The sequence below is a fragment of the Coffea arabica genome, chromosome 2e (genome assembly GCF_036785885.1).
Source record: "Coffea arabica cultivar ET-39 chromosome 2e, Coffea Arabica ET-39 HiFi, whole genome shotgun sequence".
NCBI classification, from domain to species: Eukaryota; Viridiplantae; Streptophyta; class Magnoliopsida; order Gentianales; family Rubiaceae; genus Coffea; species Coffea arabica.
Genome location: NC_092313.1, coordinates 70,980,132 through 71,007,180, shown reverse-complemented (window position 1 = coordinate 71,007,180; position 27,049 = coordinate 70,980,132). Strand labels below are relative to the sequence as shown.

General features: G+C 36.5%; 2 protein-coding genes across 2 annotated transcripts; both read right to left on the bottom strand.

The window, feature by feature from the left end:
- Positions 1–4,488: 4,488 nt before the first annotated feature.
- On the bottom strand, positions 4,489–26,648 carry LOC113729644 (transcription factor NAI1-like). The gene is made up of 3 exons (XM_027253905.2): positions 26,154–26,648; positions 4,824–5,189; positions 4,489–4,527 (listed from the first exon to the last, which is right to left on the bottom strand). The coding sequence occupies exons 1-3, from the start codon at positions 26,646–26,648 to the stop codon at positions 4,489–4,491; spliced, it is 900 nt and encodes a 299-aa protein (XP_027109706.2).
- On the bottom strand, positions 9,526–13,443 carry LOC113729434 (uncharacterized). Its single transcript, XM_027253732.2, has 5 exons — positions 13,141–13,443; positions 12,132–12,210; positions 11,953–12,041; positions 11,492–11,815; positions 9,526–10,452 (listed from the first exon to the last, which is right to left on the bottom strand). The coding sequence occupies exons 2-5, from the start codon at positions 12,166–12,168 to the stop codon at positions 9,814–9,816; spliced, it is 1,089 nt and encodes a 362-aa protein (XP_027109533.1). The 5' UTR covers positions 12,169–12,210; positions 13,141–13,443; the 3' UTR covers positions 9,526–9,813.
- Positions 26,649–27,049: the final 401 nt, after the last annotated feature.

Below are 27,049 nucleotides of genomic sequence, written 5' to 3'. Positions count from 1 at the left end.
ATTAATTCATGAAATGAGTTACTTTAAAAATATAACGAAGTTATATTACCATGTATTTAGGTCTAATAAGACTAGAAAATATTCCTCGAGGCAAATATCCAATTAAATAATTTATTAAGCCACAAATTAGGCTAAAAAAAATAATAGTTTTTACGAGTCCTCACAAAGTGCATTGATAGTTCAGACATGGCTATTCAAACTTGTATAGTTCTTAGTAATTGAATATATTAGCAAGTATTTGGCTACTCAAGATTCATCATGCAAAAACATCTCATTGCTATTGTGGGCACCTAGTGCACTTTAACACATTGTGGCACCCGATATCACTTGATGTCGAAGAGTGCTGTCCACACGACTAGTAAGATTCATCAATCAATGGCCAGAATGCAGACTTTGTTAATTCTTGCTAATCATCAGACATCAGCTAATAATGGCTTTTCTAAACACGTGGATTGACTAAGTCGTTAATCATAAGCCGTGTATTATTGTAAAGAACATCTCATGTTTTGATTTTGATTGTACATTAGGAAATAAAAGAAACAATAGAAACAATCTTTTTTTTTTCTTGATAATGAAGGGAATGTAAAAAAAAAGGGGGGCAAATTATATTTTACCCCCCTTAGTTTAGTGTTTTTTTATATAATCCCCTATAGTTTCAAAAGCTATACATAACCTCCTCATGGTTTGGATTAAAGTGTCAAAGTGACGGAAATAATCATTCGTAGCGGAGTCACGTAAAATATCAAAAATACCCTTATGTAAAGTTGAAAATTATTGATTAACCAAAGGGAGTTATGTGTATATTTTGAAAACTAGAAGAGAGTTATATGGTAAAGCATTAAATTATAAGGGAGTTATTTGATAAAATATAAAATCATACGTAGGGATGGGAACGGGTGCGGGCACCCGCCCCGCGGGGGTCTATTGGGGCGGGGGCTGGGGCGGGGGTTGGGGGGAATTTTTCCCCCCGTTTAGAAATGGGGCAGGGGGTGGTGGTATACTCCCCTGCCCCACCCCTCGGCTAGGGCTGTCAACGGGCCGGGTCCGGGTCGGAATTCGTTATTCCGGACCCGAATTACTATACCGGACCCGGATCCGACCCGTTTACCCTACGGGTCTTTTATTCTATGTTCCGGATCCGGATCCGGCGGGTCCCCGGATCCGGGTCGGGTCTACCCGAACAAATTTAGCAAAATTTCTAATTTCTAATAAAAATAAGAAAAAAATATATTTGTAAACTAATTTCTAACTAATGCAAAGAAAAAATCAAATAAGAAAAGAAATCAAATTGACTTTATTCAAATACATCACCCTAATCAAATTATATTGATAAATATATATTTTTTAAATTATTAATTCATTTATATCTGGATCCGGGTCTAATACGGGTCGGAATACTATATTCCGTATCCGATCCGTTTTTTTGTTTGACAAAACGGATCCGGATCCGGATTCGGGAAACAGAATTAAATCCCTACCCATACCCGCAATAATTTCACTGATCCGGTCCGGATCCGGGTCTAGACCCGACCCGTTGACAGGCCTACCCCCGGCCCTCCACCCGGTTAGAAAAAAAAGATATATATATATATATGTGCATAATTATATATATGATGATATTATCAATTATACTACTAATTATACATGTCTATTAATAAAAATTATTAGTTATTTATACTAAATTTATTAATACATTTATATTAAATTCCTAACTACACTTAATACAATAACACTTTTTTCTAAAAAAAATACAATAATAATTTAGTGATTGTATTTGTATCAAAAGTAAAAACTTGATTATTTTAGTTATATTTGTTTTATCATATTAGATTGTATTCAAATATTGTTTAATTATTTTTATGAGTTTCAATTGTGAAGTTGCAATGAATAATAATTTGGTGATATGTAGTTATTTTAGTACTTGATTATTTGCTGAAATTTAATTATAATGAAATTATATAATAATTTTTTTTAACCCCAACGGTGCCCCCCGCGGGGGAAACGGAGCGGGGCGGGGGGAATTAATAGGCAACGGGGCGGTCCCTCCCCCACCCCACCCCCGCCCCATTGCCACCCCTAATCAGACGGGATTAGTGTGTCATGTATTTATAAGGGTAATTTCGACATTTTTAAAAGTTCCATTTCGAATAATTATTTCCGTCACTTTGACATTTTAATCCAAACCATGAGAAGATTATGTATAGTTTTTGAAACCATAGGAGGGTTATGTAGAAAAACACTAAACCATAGGGGGTAAAATATAATTTGCCCAAAAAAAAAAGGAAAACCTTTCATCATCAAATTAATGGGCCCTAATAAGTGGAATATCAACTGAAGAAACTTCCTTGACAGGATATGCTAACAGTGCTAGAATCATTTTTTGCTTTTGTAACACCTTTTTTTTTTATTGTCTGATATACAACTATACATTAAATCGTAACAAGTGTTACAATATCTACATCAAAAGCTTGTAAAGCTACTCAAAATAGTCGATACAAATCAAATTTGTGAAAACACCAACAAAAAAAAATCTAAAAAAACCCAAAAATTTACCAAAATGCTTCATAAAAATGTAATCTAAAGGGAACCAGTAACATTTTGTATATTTGTATCATCTACGTGCAATGCCAAATAGCTACACACGAAAATCAATCGAAAGCTCACGAGACCCTCGAGGAGGTAGGCCTATTTTTTTTTTTAGTCTAATCTTGATAGTAATTTTCATTCCTGATTAAAACGGGGCAAGTACTAATATGCATATGCATCCATATGTTGTCAATCTCAAAGCATGGCCCGTGAACGTCGTTTGTCTTCTTCACCATCAGTCATCAACAACTTGATTTCTTGAGGTCCATACTCTATATCAGGAATTCTTTATATAAACTTCTTATCAGGAATTCCATATCCCATAGGATATGGAACAGTTCTCTTGGCGGTCCAACCGGGGGCTCTTAATCGGCCACCGTTGATAGGGTGTTAATTGTTAGTAATTTTATTGTTAATTTCTTTCTTTATCCTTGCCAAATATTATTTTAATTATTAATATCTACTTATATTTGATATTTGGATTCAATTTCAGGATGGAACTGAAAAGTGCTAAAAAGAAGAAACTATCCTGAGAAAATGGCTCCATAAGTGGAAGACTTCAAAAAGGTCCATCCACCTGGCCCACAAGGAGAGAAACAAACGGATTTCCTTTTCCTTTTGGACTGATGAAGAGTTGCCTGGTACGGAGAAGTCCTAATAGCAATAGGAAACAAGAGTCAATTCGGCAGGGCCTACCTTTTGTACTTCGTTTTCTCAATTCGGTGGGGGACCACGGAAGCATGAGTCATTGCTTAGAAACAAACGTACGGAGGCGAGAGTTTTTGTTTTTTGGGAGCAATAGTTTAGTTTTCTTTCTTTTTTCCTTTCATGCGTGCCTTGTGTTCGGCAATAGTCCCGAATAGAATACGGCTTTGACTTCTTGATTATTAGTGAAGAAATATGATGTTCTTGAACTCAATTGAATTGCGTGGCGATTTTCTCATGAGGCGTGGCTAATCTCTTCACCTAGTCAAGGATCAACGCGACGACGCAGTCCCGAATATCCGTGAGATCTAATTAGTTTTCATGCGTTCCTTAATTTGTTAATATTTGCACGTTATCTACTTGAATTTCCATGGGATTATTTTGTTAATTGGATGTCAAGGGCCCGATGTTCAATATGACTTATTAATCTCCTGCCAAATTAGTCAATTAAATCCGTAATTGTTTGATTGGTTAATATTAGTGACAACTGGTGTGTTTACATACTAGGGGAACGTGCAATCTAATTTAAATAACCCTCGTAGCGTGTTATTGATTGGGGTTAGGTTTTTCTAGTTCTTAATGCAATTGGAAAATTAATTCCTGCAGTCGTACCTAGGAGTATTTTCTGGTTAGGAGTAATCAATGGTCGTACCCTGGTTATCAATAAATTAAGGAAAAATTGATCGTTAGACCTCGTCGACGACTATAACTAGCCTATTAATAAATTAAGTGAACCTCCCTTGCATCAATGATCGGGTAAGTGGACTGTGTCTGAATAGTTGTATCCTTGGCTAGAATTTATCTATTCTTAATTTAATTCCTGCTATATTCGTGCTAGTTAATTATTTATTTTTAGTTGAATTACTTAATTGTTTTTAGTTTCATTCCGATAAAATCCCCCCTTATCAATTGGAATCTTAAAGAGACAAATATCCCCAGTCCCTGAGGAGATGACCCTGCTTGCCACTGTCTACTATTTAGTAAATTTTGTCAACTAATTAATTATGGTATATCGGATTAAGCAAACTCTTCGGGAACAGGGTGAATCAAGTAACCCATTGCACACCTAGAGTCCCTACTCCAGTACCTAGGATTAATTATTGACTGCTTTTAGTGATAGTTAGGTTCTATTTTTATTATTGCACAAGCTCAGCACCTGTTAACCGTCCCCCGATGGAGAGCGGATCCAAGAATTAGTTAAAATTCTTGGATCGTCAGGCTGAATTCTTTTTCCATCTGGAAAGATATAATGAAATCAATACTTAGAACATATTGTAAACATTGAAAATTACTAATAGAGTGTCTAAAATAAAAATTGGTGACTAGCTCTCTCGGGGTGAGATTTGCTGGTTCAAAACTTCAAATCCCCCAGCAACAATATATCTTTTTCAATATTTTTACCTTGCTTCTAGCATGTGGAAGTCTACCTCACGTCTGCTGCAATTCTTTATGTATAACCATGTATCATCACATTCAATATTCATGTCAACAAAATCCCAAGGGAAAAAATTTCTTTTGACTGCTAAACTCACCTCAGTAATTATGGTAATATCAAGAGCCAAATTTCCGAACGGAGCCACACACGTGTTCATGACAGCAAGATTGTGTTTCTCTACCTCGGAAAGAATTTGAACCAGAACCCCTTTATGCTTTTCGCAGTGAATCCTGAGAAGAATGTTCCTATTGCACATTTTTGCCTCTATTTCCGGGAGTGGCTGCTCATCAGGGCCACCCGTATCATCAGAAGATCCTTCATCTTCAACCAAAAGCTGTGATCTCTTCACAAGAACGACAGATTGCATGGTTTGTTGCGCAACTTGCTCCTCGAGCGTCTTCACTCTTTCCTGAAGATGTTTCAAGTAAATGATAGCATCTCCAAGGACAGAAGTTTTATCCATCTGCAATAAGAATAAGATCTTGGTAACCAAAACTATGTGAAACTCCAAAAAAAAAAAAAAAGAAGCAAAATTAAGCCTAGTGGCTAAAAACAAATACTAATAGAGTAATTGTGTATGAGAGAGAGAGAGAAAGAGCAATGATAGAAGGTTATGCTGTTTCTTTATAGTAATCGCGATCCGGAAAATCAGCAGCACACTTTATATTTGAATAACTTGTCGTGGGATTAATTAAATTAGCCCGCTTTGACGTGTGACATGACATCACAAAATTCGGTTGCATTAAACATTTGAAACATCACAATGATAGAAAGATTTTTGTATGTTTGTTTTCTTTATTTAAAAAATTGGATTCTTGGAAATACTACAAACTTGTTAATGTAGTTTGCAAAATAGGAAAGGTTTGCACCTTTTGGAAGCACCTTTTACAGTGAAACTCCATGTTCCTTTGAAAGGTTACATGTGAACAGTTTCTGACGGTTTTTCTGAATGTTGTGGGTATATAAATCAATATGTTGAACACCAGAAAACTAACTTAAGCATTTTTATTCTTGACTAGACAAATCCAAGAACTTGCTACATGGTTGTCTAACTAGAATTCATTGGGTCCGTTTGGATTGTAAGTTATTTGAGATATTTTTTAGGTTACTTTTTAAGATTGCGTAAATATGAAATAAGCGTTTGGATAGTAAGTAAATCGTGTAAATTAGCGTTTGGACAGGTGCTCATTATTGAATTTAAGCAGGTGACTTTGACTTTGAAAATTTTGACTTTGACTTCGAAAATTTTGACTTTATACTACGTTTACACTAAACCAATTGCATACTTAATACACAAACGGTACAGATTAATTTAGAAGTTGGAAATCGAGGGCATTTTAAGTACACTCTACACATGGAAAAATAAATTGCCTGGACAATTACAATCCTTTGTAATGCGGGTGAACACCTAACGGCGGCGTCGCCCCCGTGCTGCGTACATTTGAGTCGCTATGTAGTCTCGTTTAGCTTTCCATTCCGCCAGCTCTGCAGGAGATACGTTTAATGCGAACGGCTGAAGTACTGGCCCGCCTATTTCTGGCTCTTCATTTAAGTGCACGTCTTCTGATTCAAACCGTTGAAAATGGGCATCTTCTGGTTGGTGCATCCTTAAAAAGTTGTGCAACGCACAACAAGCAATGACTATACTGATTTGAGTGCTCATATAGAAATTATCTACCGGACCCTTTAACCATTTGAATCTTTTCTTAAGCACACCAAATGTGCACTCAATGACATTGCGAAATTGCGAATGTCGAGTATTGAACAAGGCCTTTGCCGGAGATTCGGACCCCACGTTCTTATACGGGGGCATGAAACCTGGAGCATTCTTGTATGCCGCATCAACTAAGTAGTACTGGCCTAATTGACAAAGTTATTCTAATTAATAAACGCGATAAAAAATAGGAGTTGTGGTAATAAAGCATAGCACATGCTTGACTTGAAATATTGGACCCATCACTTACCAGGTTGCGGCAGTGGAAAATCGGACGGATATGCTAATGCTGACTCCAACACTCGCGCATCGTGTGCACTTCCCTCCCATCCAGCATATACATAGATGAAGCGCATGTCATGGTCACAAACTGCCAGAACATTCTGTGATTGCCACCCGTGCCGATTTGTATATGCCATTTGCTCGCCTGTCGGAGGACAAGCTGAGATGTGGGTGCCATCCATCGCTCCCACGGCATCCTAATATGTGTAAAAAATATATATAATCAACTTTCTAGAATCGTCTTACTACATCAAGCCAAAAATCACTTATGCTTTCCACATTACCTTGAACCATGGATAAAAATTAGTTGAGTTTGCAATTCGTCGATGAACTGCAGTCTGGTCACCCGGTCGTATTATTTCAGTTGCAAATAGACACAGGCCTCGGAGCACCTTTTTTATATTTCGATTAATCGTCTCGATGGATCGATCAAAAATAGTACCCAACACACGGTGCGTATGCTTGTGGCTGACCAACATTAAAGTCATAGCAAGCGCCTCCTGTATGGGCACGCGCTGTTGGTAATTGTGTGGAACGTACTGTCTCTCGACAAGAATATTGGACAGTAGCAAGAAATTATCAACCGTGATACGCATGTTATCTATTGAGCGTCTATGATGACCGTAGAGTACGCGTTCTACCCACTGCCTATCTGTGAATGAACCATCATGTTGCGGAAGTGGTTGATTATTATCCACGTGTGCAAGTGACGGATGCATTAACATTAACGAGGCACTCATAAGAAGTAAGGCCTCATCTTCCTCGTCTTGCCTCATGCGGTTTGCATTGCGTCCTCTAGCACCACGGCGGTTGTTCCAGGCCATGATAATTGAGTATATATCTGTATATATGTTTACATAAGCGTGTTCGTATGTGTATAACCAATTCCATAAATGTGTTAATACACGTGTTAATGGAAATAAATTAAATATCGGGAATCTAGACATAAAATGGCTTTAAATAAGTATGTAATTGGTCAGACATGTCCCGTTAGAGTCTTCATCATCCTCTCAAACCAATTAAGAGAACTAGAGTAGCTTTATGGAGTATAAATTAGCAGTATGACTTTTAAATAGAATACTTAGCAATATGACTTTTATAGCACGTATTTGGCAATATCACTTTTAATATAATATAAATATATTTATAAATGTATAAATATATATAATTATAAATGAATATTATATAAATGTATAAATTAATATATTTGTGATTTATAATTTATATATTTTTATATAAATATACATTTATGGATTTATAATACATTTATGCATTTAAAAGTTGGATTCGTACTACCACAAAAAGGTCTATCTCATTATCCAGCCATAGCTATAACTTCTAACTGACACTTTTTGAATCGTAATACCTCAAATAACTGCCACTTTGTTCTGATATCACTTTGAACATGAAAATATGAATCACTTTTACACGATACACGTACAATGCATTAACAGAGAGTATAAACGATTCCCATACAAGAACTAAATAACCACAGAAATGAATTTAGATTGCACTATTACAAAGAGACCGCTACTACTTACCTCACTTCCACTGGCACACCACGTACAGAACGTTTTGCCACACTCTCTGCCCACACAGAGAAGCACGTACACAATCAACTGTAACGCTACTTTGGGAGAAGAAATTGCCGGCTATTCGTCTTGGTAAGGTGCCTCGAACTTTTCGTTCTTGTGATTTTAGGAGTAGCGAGGTACTCTGCAAGTTCTTAAGGTAGTATGATATATTTATTGGGGTGGATGGCTGATCTGCATTGCGATGCATTTGGGTTTTCGTACTACGATAAGAACTTCCACCCACAAGTTGCCACTTTATGGTGGTTAAGGCCTTGGGATGCAGATTAGCACATGCATTTCTGCAATTTGTGGCCCCTATAGTACTCTGTTATGTGCTACTGCATACCTGCAGAGTAATTTCAAATCCATCCTGAATATTTGCAAGTGCAAACATACAAGTCCATCACACTTCTACTTTTCAGACTTCTGTGGACGAGCAAAAGAAAAAATCACTAGCATACAAAACCTATCTCCATGCTTGGTAGGGCGCCTGGCGGTAGGGAGCCTGGCCCCATGGACTAATTATTTCAGCCTGGCCCCAAGGTCCGAATTATTTCACCACGCTCAAGCATTACATTTTACACTTGAACTGCCTCTCTGTGGGTATAAAAACTGCAAAGGGCAGTAGGCATTAGTGGCGTAGGGAAATAGGCACAGCAACAAAGCTGAAGCATAGTGGAAGTTGATCCTTAGTGGTCACCTCGTTGCTTTAGCACGTTTGGAATTTGTAAAGCATCTAAACATTTTGAAGGCCCACCAAATAACAAAGTGCATTTGCAAGATCTAATTTCTGCTTTGTTCTTTGAAGTCCCCTGTCAAAGTGACTGTTGTGAGTTATGCTTGAGAGCGAAGCAAATAACTGTTATCGCTATGCATTTTTTTGTTTTGGATCAAGTTTCTCATATTTCGGTTTCAAACCAAAAAGTGCAGTGACCAATAAAAAGTTATCATTATTTGATGAATTAACTAATTAATCCTTCATGTTTTATTTAATTCATCAAATTTGCATTCCAAAACTGACAATTACAACATATATATGTAGTTTTTATATTCAATTCATATTTTATTGATTACATAACAAATAGAACCGTCCCATACATCATGACTCAAAGAAGATAGGTACTGAAACAAAAATATGAGATGAATGAAGAGCTTATGTCCTGTACTGCACCCTAAAATATATAAACCAAAAGCCAGAGGAAACACAACAAACATCTGACATAAAAATATAACCAAATGCGGTTTACTTATAAATAGCTGTAAAAATAATCTGAAATTGTAACCACGATACAAATCCCCATCATGACTCTCAAAGACAATACATATATTTTATTTTCATATGTCCTCAGAAAGCCTACTCTCAAAGCCAACGCGGGGTAGGCTTATACACACCAAAGAGCAAAGAGTAACTGACTCCAACAAGTAAAGAGTAAAAAGTAACTAGTTTTCAGCAACAACACATACAATAATAATATAATAGTTCTCGAAATACGTTAGTTTTCAGCTGCCCACACAACTCAAGCCAAGCCTTTCTCTTTCATCAACTTAAGGATATAGCCGTACTGGTCAGTTGCAGAAGCCCGAAGGAATATAACGCGCTCACCCTCTTTTTCATAATTCGCATAATGACAGTTAGCGTGTATTCTCCATTCTGGCGGAATGTCCATTGTGTTGATCACATCCTGGCACTGGATTACGCTATAGAGGGACTCGAACTCCATCCTGCTCCGTCTGTCCTCAAGTACAACGTCGGAGTAATTTCCAATTTTGCTAATAGCATCCTCAAGACCTGTAGATGACCTTGTAGATTTTGACCCTCTAGTTCCCTCCGGTTCACCGCTGGTCCCTAGGCTTGACGCTGACCTTTTACCTCCAACTGCCCCTGGAACTGGCGGCACATAGTACACGTCATCTTCATCCCCTTGGTCGCCCATGTTTGCCGGATTAGGAGCCCTCGAGATAGAGGCTTTACCTTTTCCCTTCCGGCTCCTAGTAGAAGTATTGGCCCTTTCACGGCGAGGTGGTTCAGATGGTACTACTTCGCTTGCCGATTGGGCACGGCTGCCTGTGGCGTGTCTTCCAAGCAGTAATGGTGTCAGTCGATCATACCAGTAGCAGGAGTTCTCCTTTTTGAATTCAGCATACGCCGCATTAGACTAATGAAATGCAAATCTGTAGTCAGCACAAAGGAAAGAGGCGTGCAATACTACTTAACTACTGAAATAGGTAGTTCGTACATGCAATAGAGATGCATTTCAGTTAATATACGAGTTGGCAAAATTTAACCAGCAAATGTGTTGATTAAAGCCACTACCAGTATCCATTTCGTACTATTGTCACAAGATAATAAAAGACTAAAACTAATTGTAAGGCAGCAAAGTGAACACATATGAACAATATGGCTAGTGAACCATTCATACAATTGAGAAACGCATATTTCAAGCCACAAATGATGGAAGAATGGACAGCAGTATTCAGTCCAAAGTAGTGGTCTCAAAACAATAACAGTGCATGCCATTTCTTATATGACCCCTACCGAAAACAGGCCCTTTTGCGTACAGAAACATATTCACATGATGGAAGTCATTAATATATCATTTAATATATTTGGGGGTTATGGCTGCTGCAATCTACAATTTCCAACTTGGGAAAAATAAGCTGTAGCCATAGAATTAATGTGGATGAATCTGGTTGAAGTAGATAGCAGCAGCGAACAGGTCCCAAGTAGTCATGGTTGGAAATTCTTAGACAAGTAGTAGCAGCCAGCACCTACAGTAGTGTATGGTAGCTTGATTTTATCACAGTTAAGACCAACTACTTGGTGAGCCTAGTTATGCTTGATAGCATATAGTTTTCCCACTTTTCAGTTATGCCCCATCTGTCTCTCAAGTTCATGCAGTTCTAGTGCTCTAAAGGAGACAGTCAAACAGAAATCCAAATTTCAGCAAGCCAATATCACCAAGACACATCTACTTAAGCATCGAATCAGCTAATAGCAAAAACTATCCTCACCAAGACTAGTACTATTCGCCAAAAGTAAAATAACAAATAGCAGTAGTAGCAGCAATGGGAATTCGAAACAGTGCAACTATTAACAAAATTCCAGAAATGGGAATTCCTCTATTGCAGCACTAGGCATTCAATTCGCATCGTAAGGAAGTAAATTAACAAATAAAGGCAGCTACAAGTCCATACCTGGACCAAGTTTTCCCAATGTTCATCATCAGCAGTAAAGCAGTAGGTGTCCTCACTCCACCCAACCCCGGTCTCTGCTTTTGATGATATCCCACGCAGATTACAGAATAGGTCCCATTTCTTCTTGATGTGATAGAATCTGGTCTGCAGCTGTTGGCCAGTGACGGTCAAGCTTCCATTACTCACCAAATGTGCTGCCAACTGGTCGTAGTTTGTCTCTAGCGATTTCCTGTTGTCCCACCAGTTATTTTCCCTAAAACTAACATAGGCTATGAGGAAAGCTTCATCCATTGCATCGGTCCATTGAATCCTGGAGGCCATTTGCTGAAAAACGTGGGAAAAAAAATGTATTTCAGAAACGGATATGTCTACAATACTTTAAAGTGCTTTGGAAAAAATAAAGCGACAAATAATAGGTGGGATAAATCAGGTCAAGCTTTCTGCATTGCGAATTGACTTGCCTCAATGTAGGTGGACAGGCAGTCGATGTAGTTGTTAGAGGCTGTTGACGAATGGGAGGAGCAATCGGAAGTACAGCTAACAGGTGAGGCTACAAAATAGGATACATAACTGGTAAGACTAAATCAATTAAGAGCGAAATTTACTCGACCATACATATGAACATGGAAGAAGGACATACAATCGCAAGAAGGCTTCTTCCTCTTGTCAGCGGTCATAACCGAAGAGCTAACAGCGGCACACAAATAAGGTGGCAGCAGCTGGACATATATAAATTATTATTCATCAGATACCCAAAGTCAATAGTTTACAATTTTCGTTGTTGTTCAGATTAACAATGGCAGCCAAAACATTAATGATAGGAACTTTTTTAAGATAAACATCTACTTGTTTTTCAGACCCTGACCTACTTGCTGAGGTAATCTCTCTTAAGGATAATAATTTTTGTATTTAAATGTTTTTTGTTCTGTTTGCCTGTTTCTCTGATTACCTAGACATTGCATAGGTTACAATTAGCTTCCAATGCATATAGAATGTTGTGAGGCTTTACAAAAGTTCCATTATAAAGTTAACAAATAGTTGCATTAATAGATGGTTAGAATCCTGCTAACTCATATGATATCTTGAGATTGCCTTCATATTTTGGCAGATTGAGCTGTCCCAGACTACTTAAACCAATGTGTCACTGCTTCCTCTTGAAGAATTAGCGATTGACATGCTTCATATTATAATCAACAACAATTACAATAAGTTTGTGCTTCAGAAGTCTCCGTATTTAGTATATATAACCGGGGGATCTTTTTTTCCTTCAAATTTTTGTTTGTGCTATGTGTGTTGTAGTTGTTTTCTCTGTATTTTTGTTTTGTGAGTTCAATATTTTCTACTCTTCTGTCAATCTATAGTTCACTTGAATCACTAAATCTATTTCATGGACATCCTTAAATTACGAGGAACCTGACCTCCTTCCTTTAATCTGGTGGTTAATAGAGTTATACCCCAATCTAAAAATTTATTTTACCCATGGCATTTATGCCCAATATTTATTTTTTGAGTCTCTAATCTTTAGCCTTAATTTAAAAGTTAAGCTGTTAAACATTCATATCACTCCCACGCAGAGTATTTTGGCACTTTTTCTGTTTGAGGCATGACAATTAATCAGAAGTAGTTGGCAGAAAATCGAAGGAACATACCTGCCGGAGAGCATGCCGGAATCACCGCTGGAGTGTGGCAAGTACAAATCGCCGCTGGAGTGTTGCAATTGAGAAGCTGAATGAAAGCCCACCACCTTCTTAAACGCAAGCAATTCAAATTGGGAAGTTGATGTTCGCCAACAATTGGAAAGAGTTTGATGTTCGCCGACAATTCAAATACCTGGCTGGATGTGGTCGGAGTTTGATGACCGTTCCGAGCTAGATGAAAATGGGCAAAATATGGGAGAGGAAAGGAACACGTGAAGCCTGTCGGTTCTTTGAGGAGTAAATGGCTTTACTCTGCCACCAACGGTTACTTTTACTTAAATTTGGAAAGAGTGCCAGCCCTCGTATTATTTGTTGTGTAGTAAGTATTTTGTACAAAAGGCTGCTGACATCCAGGAATCCAATGTGGGTCAAATTGGGGAATGATTATTTTATCCAGTCCAAACAATTATTTTCTAAAAGGTTAAATTGCAAACTAAATCTACTGTCCAAACAGTGCCATTGTATCCTAGAGTTTTTGCCCAGAAATCGGATTAGCAAGATAGTGGGGGCAATCAAACTTCAAGGAAAGTGATTACATGCCTTGAATTCTTCAAGTTTTGATCCCCATTTATGTAAACTTGTTTCTATAGAATTCTCTCTTGAATTTTTCTGGTTTGACTCAATACAGTCTTGTACTTCTATATTATTTTCCTACAATCTTGAAGTTTGATTGATTGACAAGAATGGAGTATACACAAGAGAGTGCCATCAAAGTTATGAACCAAGATTTCGTTAAGTTGGACAAACTTGATGGAACCGGAACCAATTTCAACCGTTGGAAGGACAAACTTATGTTCTTCCTCACTGCATTGAAGGTGGCTTACATTCTCAATCCGAATCTTCCGGAAATTCCTACTCCAGCGGAGGGTGAGTCCGAGGAAGTGACAAAGCAAAGGCAAGAGCGTGAAGAGGATGAGATTATTTGCCGAGGCCACATTCTCAACATCCTCTCGGACAGTTACTACGATATGTTCCAAGGAGTACAAAATCCAAGGGAAATCTGGGTTGCAATTGAGCGAGAGTATACAACCCAAAAGCAAGAACTTATAAGTTTCTCATTAAGAAATATTTTGAGTTTAAGTTGGTTGATTCTTTTTCTCTTATGGACCAAATTCATAATCTTCAAGTGATAGTTTCTGTTAAGTGGCTAATTGTGCATATAACAGGTGAATATTTTTTCTTTTATTTTGCTAAAATATGATGTTAATCGATAAATTTCACTCATATTTGAATTTCGGTGTTGTTTTTAGGAATTGTTGGTGAGAATGAAGTAAAAGGCACATTAAAAGTCAAATTTCCAGAAGACGTTTTCTTATAAGACGTGCCCACGCTTTGTCAAACGCAAATTGGTGCTTTTAAAGATTGATGTCCAGAAGACTCCATTCTGTTAAGCATGACCACGTCTTATTCTACAAGGAAGTCAAGAGTCCGCAGGACATGAGATCTATCTGCCATTTGATCAAGAAATCCGTTATGTCTCATGGTTGTCCACATTAGTCACGGGATTGGAGATCCTAATTGGTTATGACTCGATGTATTTTACTTTGAAAACCAATTGATATGTTTTAATTGGGTAGTTGACTTTCGGTAGGAAGCTAGGAAGGATAAGGAATCCTTTCCTTATTAGAAGAGGAGAAAAACCTTATAAAAGGGGGGACGTAAGCCTTAGGGGGGCAGCTTGGATTCCTTTTTCTTTTCTTTTCTCTCCAATAAACGCTAGTATTTCTTGAGGCCGCAAATCCACCAGGAGGAGCAGCTAATTCGTTTTCTAGTTGAAGGATAATTGAAGCTTCGGTTCGACAATACTGTGAGATCTAATTTGATTTGTTTGCTTCATTTATTTATGAGTATTTATATATTCTCTGTTTATTCATGATTATGATTATTTGCTACAGTTAAATACCTGATCAATATTTAATTGTCGAAATAGTCTATTGCCATCTAAAATATCAAATCCATAATTGTTTGATGGTTTTAGTATTTGTGGCGCGTGATATAATTTGATTGTAAAAGAGACTTTTGAATTTATGTCACGGAAATATATAATCTAACTTAAATGAACCGAGCTTGTGTGTTTGTTGGTTAGAATTGGTAGCTTCTCTAATTATTAATGCTGTCAATAGGTTAAATTCTAAGAGCTTGTTTAGGGTTGCTTAATTGGCAAGAGAAATAGCCACAGAGTTTGTTGTGGTTATCGAAACAGTAAGGAGAGGCAAGTTGTCAGAGTATGTTGACAACCATAACCAGTTTATTTATAAATAACTAATTTCACCTTTGCATCGATGATCAGTCAAACGAATCAAAGTGGAGATTAGACCTTGGACTAGAGTGTTGTCTATTTTTGGTTTAGTTTTATTTAATTTTGTGCAATTGTCTTTATTTTTATTCAAGTGAGTTATTTGGTTAAATTCTCATAACCCCTTTTTTTACTGTTATCACAAAGAAATAAATCACCCAATCCCTGTGGATACGATCCTACTCACCGCTACACTCGAATTCATATTATTAGAGTAGGAATTTTTATTTTTGCTGGTTTGACAAGCCAACAAATTTTGGCGCCATTGCCGGGGACTGGTGCCTTATTGATTTGTTTTCTTTGAATTATTTTTATTTTTATTTTCCCCTCATTCTGGAGTTAGTTTATGGCTAACTATACTCAATAATTTGGTGATAGAGAGGATTTCATTCACAGGAGGGTTAATAATGTGGGTATCTCTTCTATTGATCAACGTTTACATTTTCTAACATTTCTTGTAGAAAAGTTGGTTGAAGGGCAAGTACAACAAAGAAAAACTTGTGGAATATGTTATACCTCGAATCATTCAAGTAACATGTGTCCCACATTACAAGATGGTTTAAATGCCCAAGTTTATGCTATTGAAGGATTTCCAAATCCGCCTCAAATGAGGTATGATTTGTATTCCAACATGTACACTCAAGAATGGAGGGATAACCTTAGCTTTAGTTATGCAGCGAGGCCACCAAATTTTCAACAACAATATCAACAGCAACAACCAATTTTTACGTCAGGTATATCTCTTGAAGAAATTGTTAAATCACTAACTACTAATATACAACAATTTCAACAGGAGACAAGAATGAGTATTCGAGACCTGGAGAATCAATTGAGTCAACTAGCATCTACAGTGAGCCAATTGGAGTCTCAAATTTCAGAAGAATTGCACTCGCAGACCATTGTCAACTCCAAACAAAATATGAGTGCAATTACCCTGAGAAGTGATGAAGGGCTGCAAGAGTTTCAAAAAGTAGGATTCAAGCATGCAGTCGAAAAGGAAGTTGAGAAAGAAGGAATGTGATCCCAACCTCAAACTTCTTCAACGAAAGAGTCTAATAAACAACCCCCAACTGTGGTGATACATCCTTCATTCCCTAATCAATTTACAAGATCCAATGAAGAGGAGGAGGAGTGAGACATTCTGAGAATGTTTCACAAATTTGAGAAGTTGAATTGCAATGAGAAAATTTGTATGGAGGAAAATGCTTTAGCCGTACTGCAATAGAAATTACCTCCTAAGTGTGAGGATTTAAAAGTTTTGAGGTGGATGGCTTGGATAAGATAGGAGTTGCAATGATCAAACATCTTGAACCGAGAAACAAAGCAGCTCGTTTTCTTAAGAATTACTGGCACGAGGATGAAGTAATGAAACGAGCTAAAAGATTTTATCCCCCTTGATCAAACATGGTATCGTCTAGCCAAAGACGTTAAAGAAAGGCGCCACTTGGGAGGCAACCCAAGAGTTTCAATTTTTAGTCATTTTTGCATTTTTTATTTCATGATTTTATGTGAAAGTTAAGTTTTTTTCATTTCTTTTTGACAAAAGGCTTTTTGTTGCAGGCCGTGGACGCGCTCATGAAGTTTTCACTTTGATTGGGTGAAAATCCCTTGGGCAGAAGACTTCCAGTTACAAGACGTGCCCACGCTCTATGTTCAGAAGGCATTGTTTGTTTTAAGATTGGATGGGCAGATGACTATTTCTTATACAGCATGCCCACGCCTTACAACAAAACCTCCAATATTGCGACCGCAAGTTGAACCTCACTATATGCTTCGCCTACATTGATTTTTAAGCAACTTATTCCCTCCCGAATGTTCAGTTCAATAATCAGGGAAGTCCTTTTTTCTTCTTTTTGCACTTAAGTTTCATCCATTGAGGACAATGTATAATTTAGGTGTGGGGGAGGTGATCTTTCAAGTGAAAACTAATGAAAATTTGTCACGAAAATTTTTCAAATCTAGTTTGGAGATTCTTTTGTGTTTTACAAAAGCAGTCAAGATGCAAATATGAATAGTGTAATGTTATTAGCATGAGTATGTAATTTTCTTGCAATTGATTTGAATGATAGATGTGCAAGATTTGACATATTTTTGACCTATTTGTGAGCTTTTTGAGCTTAATGAGCACTTATAATTAAATATGCTCTATCTTCTTTTGTTGAGTGATATCACATATGATTTGACATTCTAGAACTTGCTTTGTTATGCATGTTGAGACCATGCTTGAATTTAATGCATTAAAATGATAAGGGCAATTAGGTTTAACCCTTTTGACTTTCTAAATGCCTTCCCTAATTATATTTACCCATAGTTAACCATGTTTGAGCCTCAATCCTTTTTCTTTGTTTAATAGTCATAATTGTTACCATAAACCTTTTGTTTATACCCTCTTATTTGAACCTTATATCGAAGGAATACCTCAATATTCTTGCATAAGAATTTCAAGTGTGTTACAAGATTATGGTTATAGTTAGCAAGTGTGCTAGTTATGTCTTGTGAAGAAAAAAAATCAAAAAAATGTTGAAAAAAATACAAAAAAAGGAAAATTTTGAAAAAAAAGAAGAAAAAGAAAAAAGGAAAAAAATTATTGTGAGTTGCACTTGCTAAGTTTGGAAAAGTTATTGACATGTTTTGAAGCTAGCCATACATGTGAATGACAAAGAAGTTTGAAATCATGCAAAGTATTATTGGTATTTCCTTTGATATATTTACACCTAAAATATTCCCTTTTATCCAACCCTTAACCCAAGCCTCGTTACAACCCTTATAAGACCCTTTGATTTTTGCATTGAATTCATTTTAAGTGGTGGAAATGTGATATATTAGCAAACTTATGGTAATGTCATTTCATAGAGTTGATTTGAGTGTTAAATGTCCTTTAAACATTTGAGTGCAGAATGTGTGCACTATTACCCGTGTGAGGGCTGTTGAATCTTGTGCATCCTGATTTTGATAAAATTGTTGAGAAGACATGATACTTGTGTTAGTATGCACTGTGCTATGAAATATTTGCCATCTTGACTGTGATTCTTGGGTAGTGAATGCTTGAGGGCAAGCATTGTTTAGGTGTGGGGGAATTTGTTAAGTGGCTAATAGTGCATATAATTGGTGAATATTTTTCCCTTTATTTTGCTAAAATATGATGTTAATCGAAAAATTTCACTCATATTTGAATTTTGGTGTCGTTTTTAGGAATTGTTGGTGAGAATGAAGTAAAAGGCGCATTAAAAGTTGAATTTCCAGAAGACGTCTTCTTATAAGACGTGCCTACACTTTGTCAAATGCAAATTGGTGCTTTTAAAGATTGATGTCTAGAAGACTCCATTCTGTTAAGCGTGACCACGTCTTATTCTACAAGGAAGTCAAGAGTCCGCAGGACATGAGATCTATCTGCCATTTGATCAAGAAGTCCGTTATGTCTCATGGTTGTCCACATTAGTCACGGGATTGGAGATCCTAATTGGTTATGACTCGATGTATTTTACTTTGAAAACCAATTGATATACTTTAATTAGGTAGTTGACTTTCGGTAGGAAGTTAGGAAGGATAAGGAATCCTTTCCTTATTAAAAGAGGAGAAAAACCTTATAAAAGGGGGGACGTAAGCCTTAGGGGGGGCAGCTTGGATTCCGTTTCCTTTTCTTTTCTCTCCAATAAACCCTAGTATTTCTTGAGGCCGCAAATCCACCAGGAGGAGCGGCTAATTCGTTTTCTAGTTGAAGGATAATTGAAGCTTTGGTTCGACAATACTGTGAGATCTAATTTGATTTGTTTGCTTCATTTATTTATGAGTATTTATATATTCTCTGTTTATTCATGATTATGATTATTTGCCACAGTTAAATACATGATCAATATTTAATTGCCGAAATAGTCTATTGTCATCTAAAATATCAAATCCGTAATTGTTTGATGGTTTTAGTATCTGTGGCGCGTGATATAATTTGGTTGTAAAAGAGACTTTCGAATTTATGTCACGAGAATATATAATCTAACTTAAATGAACCGAACTTGTATGTTTGTTGGTTAGAATTGGTAGTTTCTCTAATTATTAATGCTGTCAATGGTTAAATCCTAAGAGCTTGTTTAGGGTTGCTTAATTGGCAAGAGAAATAGCCACAGAGTTTGTTGTGGTTATCGAAACAGTAAGGAGAGGCAAGTTGTCAGAGTTTATTGACAACATAACCAGTTTATTTATAAATAACTGATTTCACCTTTGTATCGATGATCAGTCAAAGGAATCAAAGTGGAGATTAGACCTTGGACTAGAGTGTTGTCTATTCTTGGTTTAGTTTTATTTAATTTTATGCAATTGTCTTTATTTTTATTCAAGTGAGTTATTTGGTTAAATTCTCATAACCCCTTTTTTTACTGTCATCACAAAGAAATAAATCACCTAGTCCCTGTGGATACGACCCTACTCACCGCTACACTCAAATTCATATTGTTAGAGTAGAAATTTTTATTTTTACTGGTTTGACAAGCCAACAGTTTCTAAACTTAAAGATTATGGTGTTGAAGTTTTTGAATCTTTCTAAGTTGGTGCAATAATTGCTAAGTTGCCACCATTATGGAATAATTACCAAAAGAAGTTGCTTCACACTTCTGAAACTTTAACTTTATCTAGTGTTTTGAAACATCTTAGAACTGAAGGAGGGACTAGAATACTTCAAAACTAGAAATTGACAATGCTCCTAAGACTAATATGGTTGAAGAGAAAATGAATTCTGGTAGTAAGAGAAAGAGGCCTGAGAATACTAATTCAAAAGAAAATAAAAAAATAGAAATTGCTACAATTGTGATAAAAAAGGCCATTATAAGACCGAGTGCAAACTCAACAAGAAACAAAAGAAAAATGTGCTAATCTTGTTGATGAGTGTGCAGAAATTGTAGCAATGATGACTTTTGGTACGGTGACTGAACTTCATATGACAACACCTACGCCTTCAAAGGATTGGTGGTATGATTCTGGTGCTGCAATTCATGTTTGCAACGATAAGAATCAGTTCAAGAGTTATGAACTTCTTGAGGGTCATGAAGTTGTCATGGCAAATGGAGTGAGAGCCAAGGTTCATGGCAAAGGGGATGTGCATCTTCAATTCATATCTGATAAAAAGTTGGTCCTTACCAACGTACGTCATGTTCCTGATGTTGTTAAGAATTTAGTGTCTGCGGACATTCTTAACAAGAAAGGATTGAAGGCTGTACTAGAGTCAAATAATGTAATTTTGTCAAAGAATGCTGTATTTGTAGGGAAGGGCTATTCTTGTAATGGAATGTTCAAGTTGAGTATTAATAAAGTAAATGATATTTCTGTTTATTCTTTGGCTTCTACTTCTTCTACTTGTTCTTATTTTTTGTGGCATGGTAGGTTAGGACATGTGAATCATAAAGTACTGAAATTTATGTCTAAAGATGGCCTAATTTCATATAATGACCTTGAAAATAAGAAATGTGAAACTTGTGTTCAAGCCAAGATTACAAGGTTGCCTTTTCCTAAAGTTGAACGACAAACACAAATGCTTGATCTTGTGCATTCTGATGTGTATGAATTCAATGGTTTTCTAACTAGAGGAGGAAATAGATACTTTGTCACATTCATAGATGATTGTTCTAGGCTTGTGTATGTGTATCTTATGAAACACAAAGAAGAAGTATTTGGTATGTTTAAAACATACAAGGCTTTAGTAGAAAATTAATTGAATAAGAAAATTAAAATTTTGAGAAATGATAGAGGGGGTGAGTACTTCCCTAGTGAATTCTCAAAATTTTGTGAAGAAAGTGGAATTGCACACCAAACCAGTGCACCATACACACCACAACAAAATGGTTTGGCTGAAAGGAAAAATTGAACTTGAAGATATGGTTAATTCCATGCCTGTGAGTTCAAGGTTGCCAAATAATTTGCAGGGTAAAGCTTTGTTAGTTGCATGTCATGTTCATAATAGAATTCCTTCCTTAAAAAATAGAATTTCTCCCTATGAAGTGTGGAAAAATAGAAAACCAAATCTGTCTTATTTAAGGATTTGGGGTTGTATAGCCTACTATAGGGTCCCTGATAATAAAAGAACTAAATTGGGACCTAGAGCCCTTAAAAATGTGTTCGTTGGCTATGCAGAAAATTCAAAAGCTTATAGACTACTTGATCTTGGTTCAAATATAATAGTTGAGTCAAGGGATGTTGAGTTTTTTGAAGAAAAGTTTCTTAGAGACTCAACAGTTAATATAAATCCATCCTCTCCAAATGCAACCTCTTCTAGTGGTATAAAAAGAAGAGAAATTGATACTCCTAGTGAACCTAGGAGGAGTCGAAGACAAAAAAAAAGAAAAACAATTGCCCCCTGACTTTGTGTCTCTTCAAGCTATTGTTTTTCTAGTAGAAGGAAATAGAGATTCTCTACTAAATAAAACTCCAATTTTGTTGAGTGTAGAGGATGATCCTAAGACATATGATGAAGCTACGAAATCGAGAGATGCTGCATTTTGGAAAGAGACTGTGAATAATGAAATGGACTCAATATTGTCTAATAATACTTGGGTTCTTGTGGACTTGCCTCAAGGTTCTAAACCTATTGGTTGTAAGTGGGTATTTTGCAAGAAATATGCCACTGATGGAACTATTCTTACTTACAAGGCTAGGTTAGTAGCTAAAGGCTATAGACAAAAGGAAGGAATAGACTATTTTGACACATATGCACATGTGGCTAGGATAACCTCTGTTAGAGTACTACTAGCTTTAGCTTCTGTTTTTAACCTTCATGTGCATCAAATGGATGTTAAAACAGCTTTCTTAAATGGTGATTTGAATGAGGAGGTGTACATGGAACAACTGGAAGATTTTGCACTATCGGGTAATGAACTGACAGGTGTCGAGCCTGTGCAATAATAATAATAATAATCCTAAGTGCCAACAACGCAATGTTGTGTCAATTCTAGTACTGGAGCAGGGACTCTAGATGTGCAATGGGTTACTTGAGTCACCCTGGTTTCGAAGAGTTTGTTTAATCCGATATACTATAATTTATTCACGAAAAATCTCTAATTTGTATGTAGGACAAGTAGGGTTGTCTCCTCAGGGATGGGGAGAAATTCGTTCCTTTTCAAGTTATGGGGGATTTTTAAAGAAATTAACAGTGAACTATACTAATCAAATGTTGCAGTTGAAGAAGAATTAAATAACAATTAAATAGCAATAAGGTAAAACTCAGACAGTATTGGAAAGCTCTAATCAAGAAGCAACTTCAGAAATGGTTCTTCTAATTGATCATCGATACAAGAATAATTCCACAGATAAACTGATAAACAAGTTATAATTGCAAATCAAGCGACGACAATCAATTTCTCCGTAATTATCGATAGCTAAGATATCACCGTTAGTTATTGCCCTAATTGCAAAATAATCCTAGGTATGACCGTAGAATTAAATTTCACAATTGCTTTAAGATTTAAAGAAACCCTGTTCTAACCAAACAACATCCTACGAGAGTTGTTTACATATTAGCCCGTATATTTCCCTGACATAACCCTGATTAAGCCAATTGCCACTAATTTAGAACAATCAAACAATTACGGATTTAATTATTCTAATTGGCTCTAGGTTATTGAATTAATCTAACATCCGGGCCCAGGATAATGGAATAATACAATAACCATAAGAAAATAACACAAGAAATAAGCGAATACCAGGAAATAATAGGAAAACTAAAATCAGTTAGACCTCACAATTTAAGTCAAACCAAATCTTCCATTGTTCCTTGACTAGAAAAAAAAAGATTAGTTTATCCCTGTTAAATCAATCTCACGCAGATTTGCAGAGAAAATTATTGCATCCATTGTCTCCTCTTGGGAGGATTCAATTTGATGGAATAGGAATAATGTCCAGAACTACAAAGTCCAAAGATGACTAATTGTTTCTACTTCTCTCCCCTGACATACGAAGGAAAAGAATTCCTAGATAGGAATTGGTCAAAGACCCAAAAGCTAGTCTCCTAGTCTTAATTGACTTGCCTATTTTGAAAACTACCCACGAAAGAAAAAGGAAGATCCCAAGAAAATAGCTCATAGTCTGCCTAATCTCCTTTTTTCATAGAGAAACTGTCTAACAAAATAAGTTAAGAGGAGTCCTAATAGGATTCCTTTTCTGCCGCACTTTGGCTAACAAATAAGGAAACAAAATTAGGATTAGTCTCCTGTTTCCTACTACTACTTAAATTCCTCCACTAATTGCCACAAGAATTAATCCCACTCTGCAGCTCTGGATGTCCCGCTTCAATTAGCAAGCGTAGCGAGGAAATTGCACCTTTTTGCCATATTTGATTCCAAATCCCTGCAATCAACACAAATTCCCAAAAGTGAATAAAATCTACCCAATAACGCACATTTGGTAAAATAATAAGAGGGAATTAATTGTAAAATAAATAACAAAATTACAACCTATCATGAACATAAGGTGTGTAAACTAGTGAAGTCTTTATATGGCTTGAAACAAGCTCCAAAACAATGGCATGAGAAATTCGAATCTGTTTTACTCTCTAGTGGATTTAGGTACAATAATGCTGATAAGTGCATTTATTCTAAATCCAATAGTGAGTATAGTGTGATTATTTGTTTGTATGTGAATGACATGCTAATTGTTAGTGCCACACTTAAAGGTATAGCAGAAACGAAGAAGTATTTGTCTTCTAAGTTCAAGATGAAAGATCTTAGTGAAGTAGATACTATCCTGGGGATTAAAGTTAAAAGACATAGTGGGGGTTTTTCCTTGTCTCAATCACATTACATTGAGAAAATATTAAAGAAGTATCAACATTTAAGTGTGAAATAAGTTGGCACCCCTTTTGATCCTAACTTTAAACTGTATGAGAATACCGGTAAACCAATAGCTCAACTAGAATATACTAGTGTTATTGGTAGTCTTATATATGCAATGAGTTGCACTAGGCCGGATATTTCATACTTGGTTTGTAGACTAACTAGATACACTAAAAATCCAAGTAAAGATCATTGGAAAGCTATTTGTAGAGTGCTTGGTTATCTTAAAAGAACCAAAGATCTTGGACTCTTTTATAATAGTTTTCCTAGTGTTCTTGAGGGGTTCTCAGATGCTAGTTCGATTACTAGTATTAGTGAGCAAAAATCGACTAGTGGTTGGATTTTTATGCTTGGTGGTGGAGCTATCTCATGGGCTTCAAAGAAGCAAACAGTGATAACTCATTCAACCATGGAAGCTGAATTTATTGCACTATCTTCAGCTTGTAAAGAGGCTGAGTGGCTAAGAGATCTTTTACTCGATATTGATTTTTGGCCTAGACTAATGCCTCCAACAACTATCTTTTGTGATAGTGAAGCTACTATGTCTAGAGCATTGAATAAAGTTTACAATGGTAAGTCTAGACATATAAGTTTGAGACATGCATTTATAAGACAAATGCTTGCAAATGATGTTGTCAGTATTGTGTTTGTAAGAATACTCAAAAACTTGGCGGATCCATTGACTAAACCTCTAACAAGAAAGTTAGTGAATGTCACAACATCCGGAATGGGATTAAAACCCTTATACTAAAATCACTTAGCAATGGTAACCCAACCTTTCTTTTAGTACTACCCCTAGTTTGGAAGGTTTAAAGGGTAATAACAAGTTGTTTCAAGTGATAGTGAACACTATGTTTTTTTTATGTGTAGACCATTCCAATCAGTAGTGTCATGTGTTACTCTTAAGTGAGTAGGATGAGAAGTAACTCTTAATAAACATATTTCTTGTGTTTTATTTGTTAAAACTAGAAATATAGTTTACCTATATGGTCATAGAAGTGGTGCCGCTTCTAACAAGAGTTTTGGGTGATCTCTTGTATATGATCATGAATAGGATGAGCACATGGCCGGTAATAGTGCTACAGATGGTTGTGAATATATAAATGCTACATGATTCATGCATGTAATATTTCTTATTTTGTGAATCTTGGTTTAAGCAATCTAGCCACCAAGGGCTTCACTTAAATGTGTATTTCGGTTTGGTGACCAGAAGACTCCTTAGGAGTTAAGCGTGCCCACGCTATCAGAGTTCCGGTTACAAAACAGAAGACTTCCTACGAGTTAGACATGCCCACGTCTAATCCGGAACGACCAAATCAGACCGAAACTTAAATTTCACCAAAGGGAGTTTAAGACGAGAGTTACTTTCCTTGATGCATGAATTTTCAGTGTTAGTTTGACTTTCTATTTTGCAACCAAAGTGGGGGATTGTTAATGTAGTTTGCAAAATAGGAAAGGTTTGCACCTTTTGGAAGCACCTTTCACAATGAAACTCCATGTTCCTTTGACAGGTTACACGTGAATAGTTTCTGACGGTTTTTCTGAATGTTGTGGGTATATAAATCAATATGTTGAACACCAGAAAACTAACTTAAGCATTTTTTTTCTTGATTAGACAAATCCAAGAACTTGCTACTTGGTTTTCTAATTAGAATTCATTGTATCCTAGAGTTTTTGCTCAGAAACCGGATTAACAAGATAGTAGGGGCAATCAAACTTCAAGAAAAGTGATTACACGCCTTGAATTCTTCAAGTTTTGATCTCCATTTATGTAAACTTGTTTCTATAGAATTGTCTCTTGAATTTTTCTGGTTTGACTCAATACAGTCTTGTACTTCTATATTATTTTCCTACGAAACCTTCTTGAGGCCGGGAACAAAGGCCGATAGAGCTACAAATCCCTGGCTGAGCTGCTCGCGGCGCTTTCTTTCTGCTAAAATGTGATCATGAATCTGCGATGCTGGCCTAACCCGGCCGCCTGTTTTCTTTTTCTTCCGTGCATTTTGGGCTGCCTCCTCAAGATTTACAAATGAACCATGGGATGTCAAAACCTCAGACTCTACACCATCATCCTCTAGATTTAATGGTTGAGGATTTATTTCTGGCGTGCTTGGATCCCCAAAAGTAAGGATGATTGGCTGATTATGATGATTTGGCATGTTTTCAAGGGTGGCTGCCGAGTTACAGCTATTAGAATTCTGCTGTGGTGCTGGGATTTCAATATTGATTGGAGGAGCTTCCATGGCTGAAACAGCAGACAAATTGCTTTCCAGATCTTCTCCAAGTGCAACAGTGAAATCTTCATCAAAATAGTCCATGATGTCACATTGATCATCGACAAATGGATCCTCCATTTCCTGTAGTTAAAGCGAAAGATTGAATATTCTACAAGCATTTGATAGATAATCATGATTCATAGCCCTTCAAACTCGATCAACATTTTATTGGATCATTAGTAGGAAGTCCATTGCTTGTAGGAGTGTGTGTGTAGACCTAGAGATCGGTGATTATGCACTAATTGATTTCTTGGCAACATCTCAGAAATGCAAATGAAAACAGAGGACTTAATACACTTGTTGGATTGGTATTAACCACTCTCGTTATTCCCTTCCCTATGCATTTCCTTTTTTTTTATTTACTTTTTGAGATACTGACAGGTTGTCAGCCTGTGCAATAATAAAAACCTGCTCAACTAAAGTTAATTTATGTAGATAGTGGTAAGCAGGGTCGAATTCACAGGGACTGGGTGTAACTG

Coding starts and splice junctions, on each gene's coding strand:
- LOC113729434 (XM_027253732.2), bottom strand. CDS start 12,168: ATGACCGCTGACAAGAGGAAGAAGCCTTCTTGCGATT. Junction 11,816..11,952: donor GCCTGTCCACCTACATTGAG/GCAAGTCAATTC, acceptor CACGTTTTTCAG/CAAATGGCCTCCAGGATTCA. Junction 10,453..11,491: donor ATTGGGAAAACTTGGTCCAG/GTATGGACTTGT, acceptor GCATTTCATTAG/TCTAATGCGGCGTATGCTGA.
- LOC113729644 (XM_027253905.2), bottom strand. CDS start 26,648: ATGGAGGATCCATTTGTCGATGATCAATGTGACATCATGGACTATTTT. Junction 5,190..26,153: donor TTGTTCCCGGCCTCAAGAAG/GTTTCGTAGGAA, acceptor TTCTTATTGCAG/ATGGATAAAACTTCTGTCCT. Junction 4,528..4,823: donor ATATTACCATAATTACTGAG/GTGAGTTTAGCA, acceptor ATATCTTTCCAG/ATGGAAAAAGAATTCAGCCT.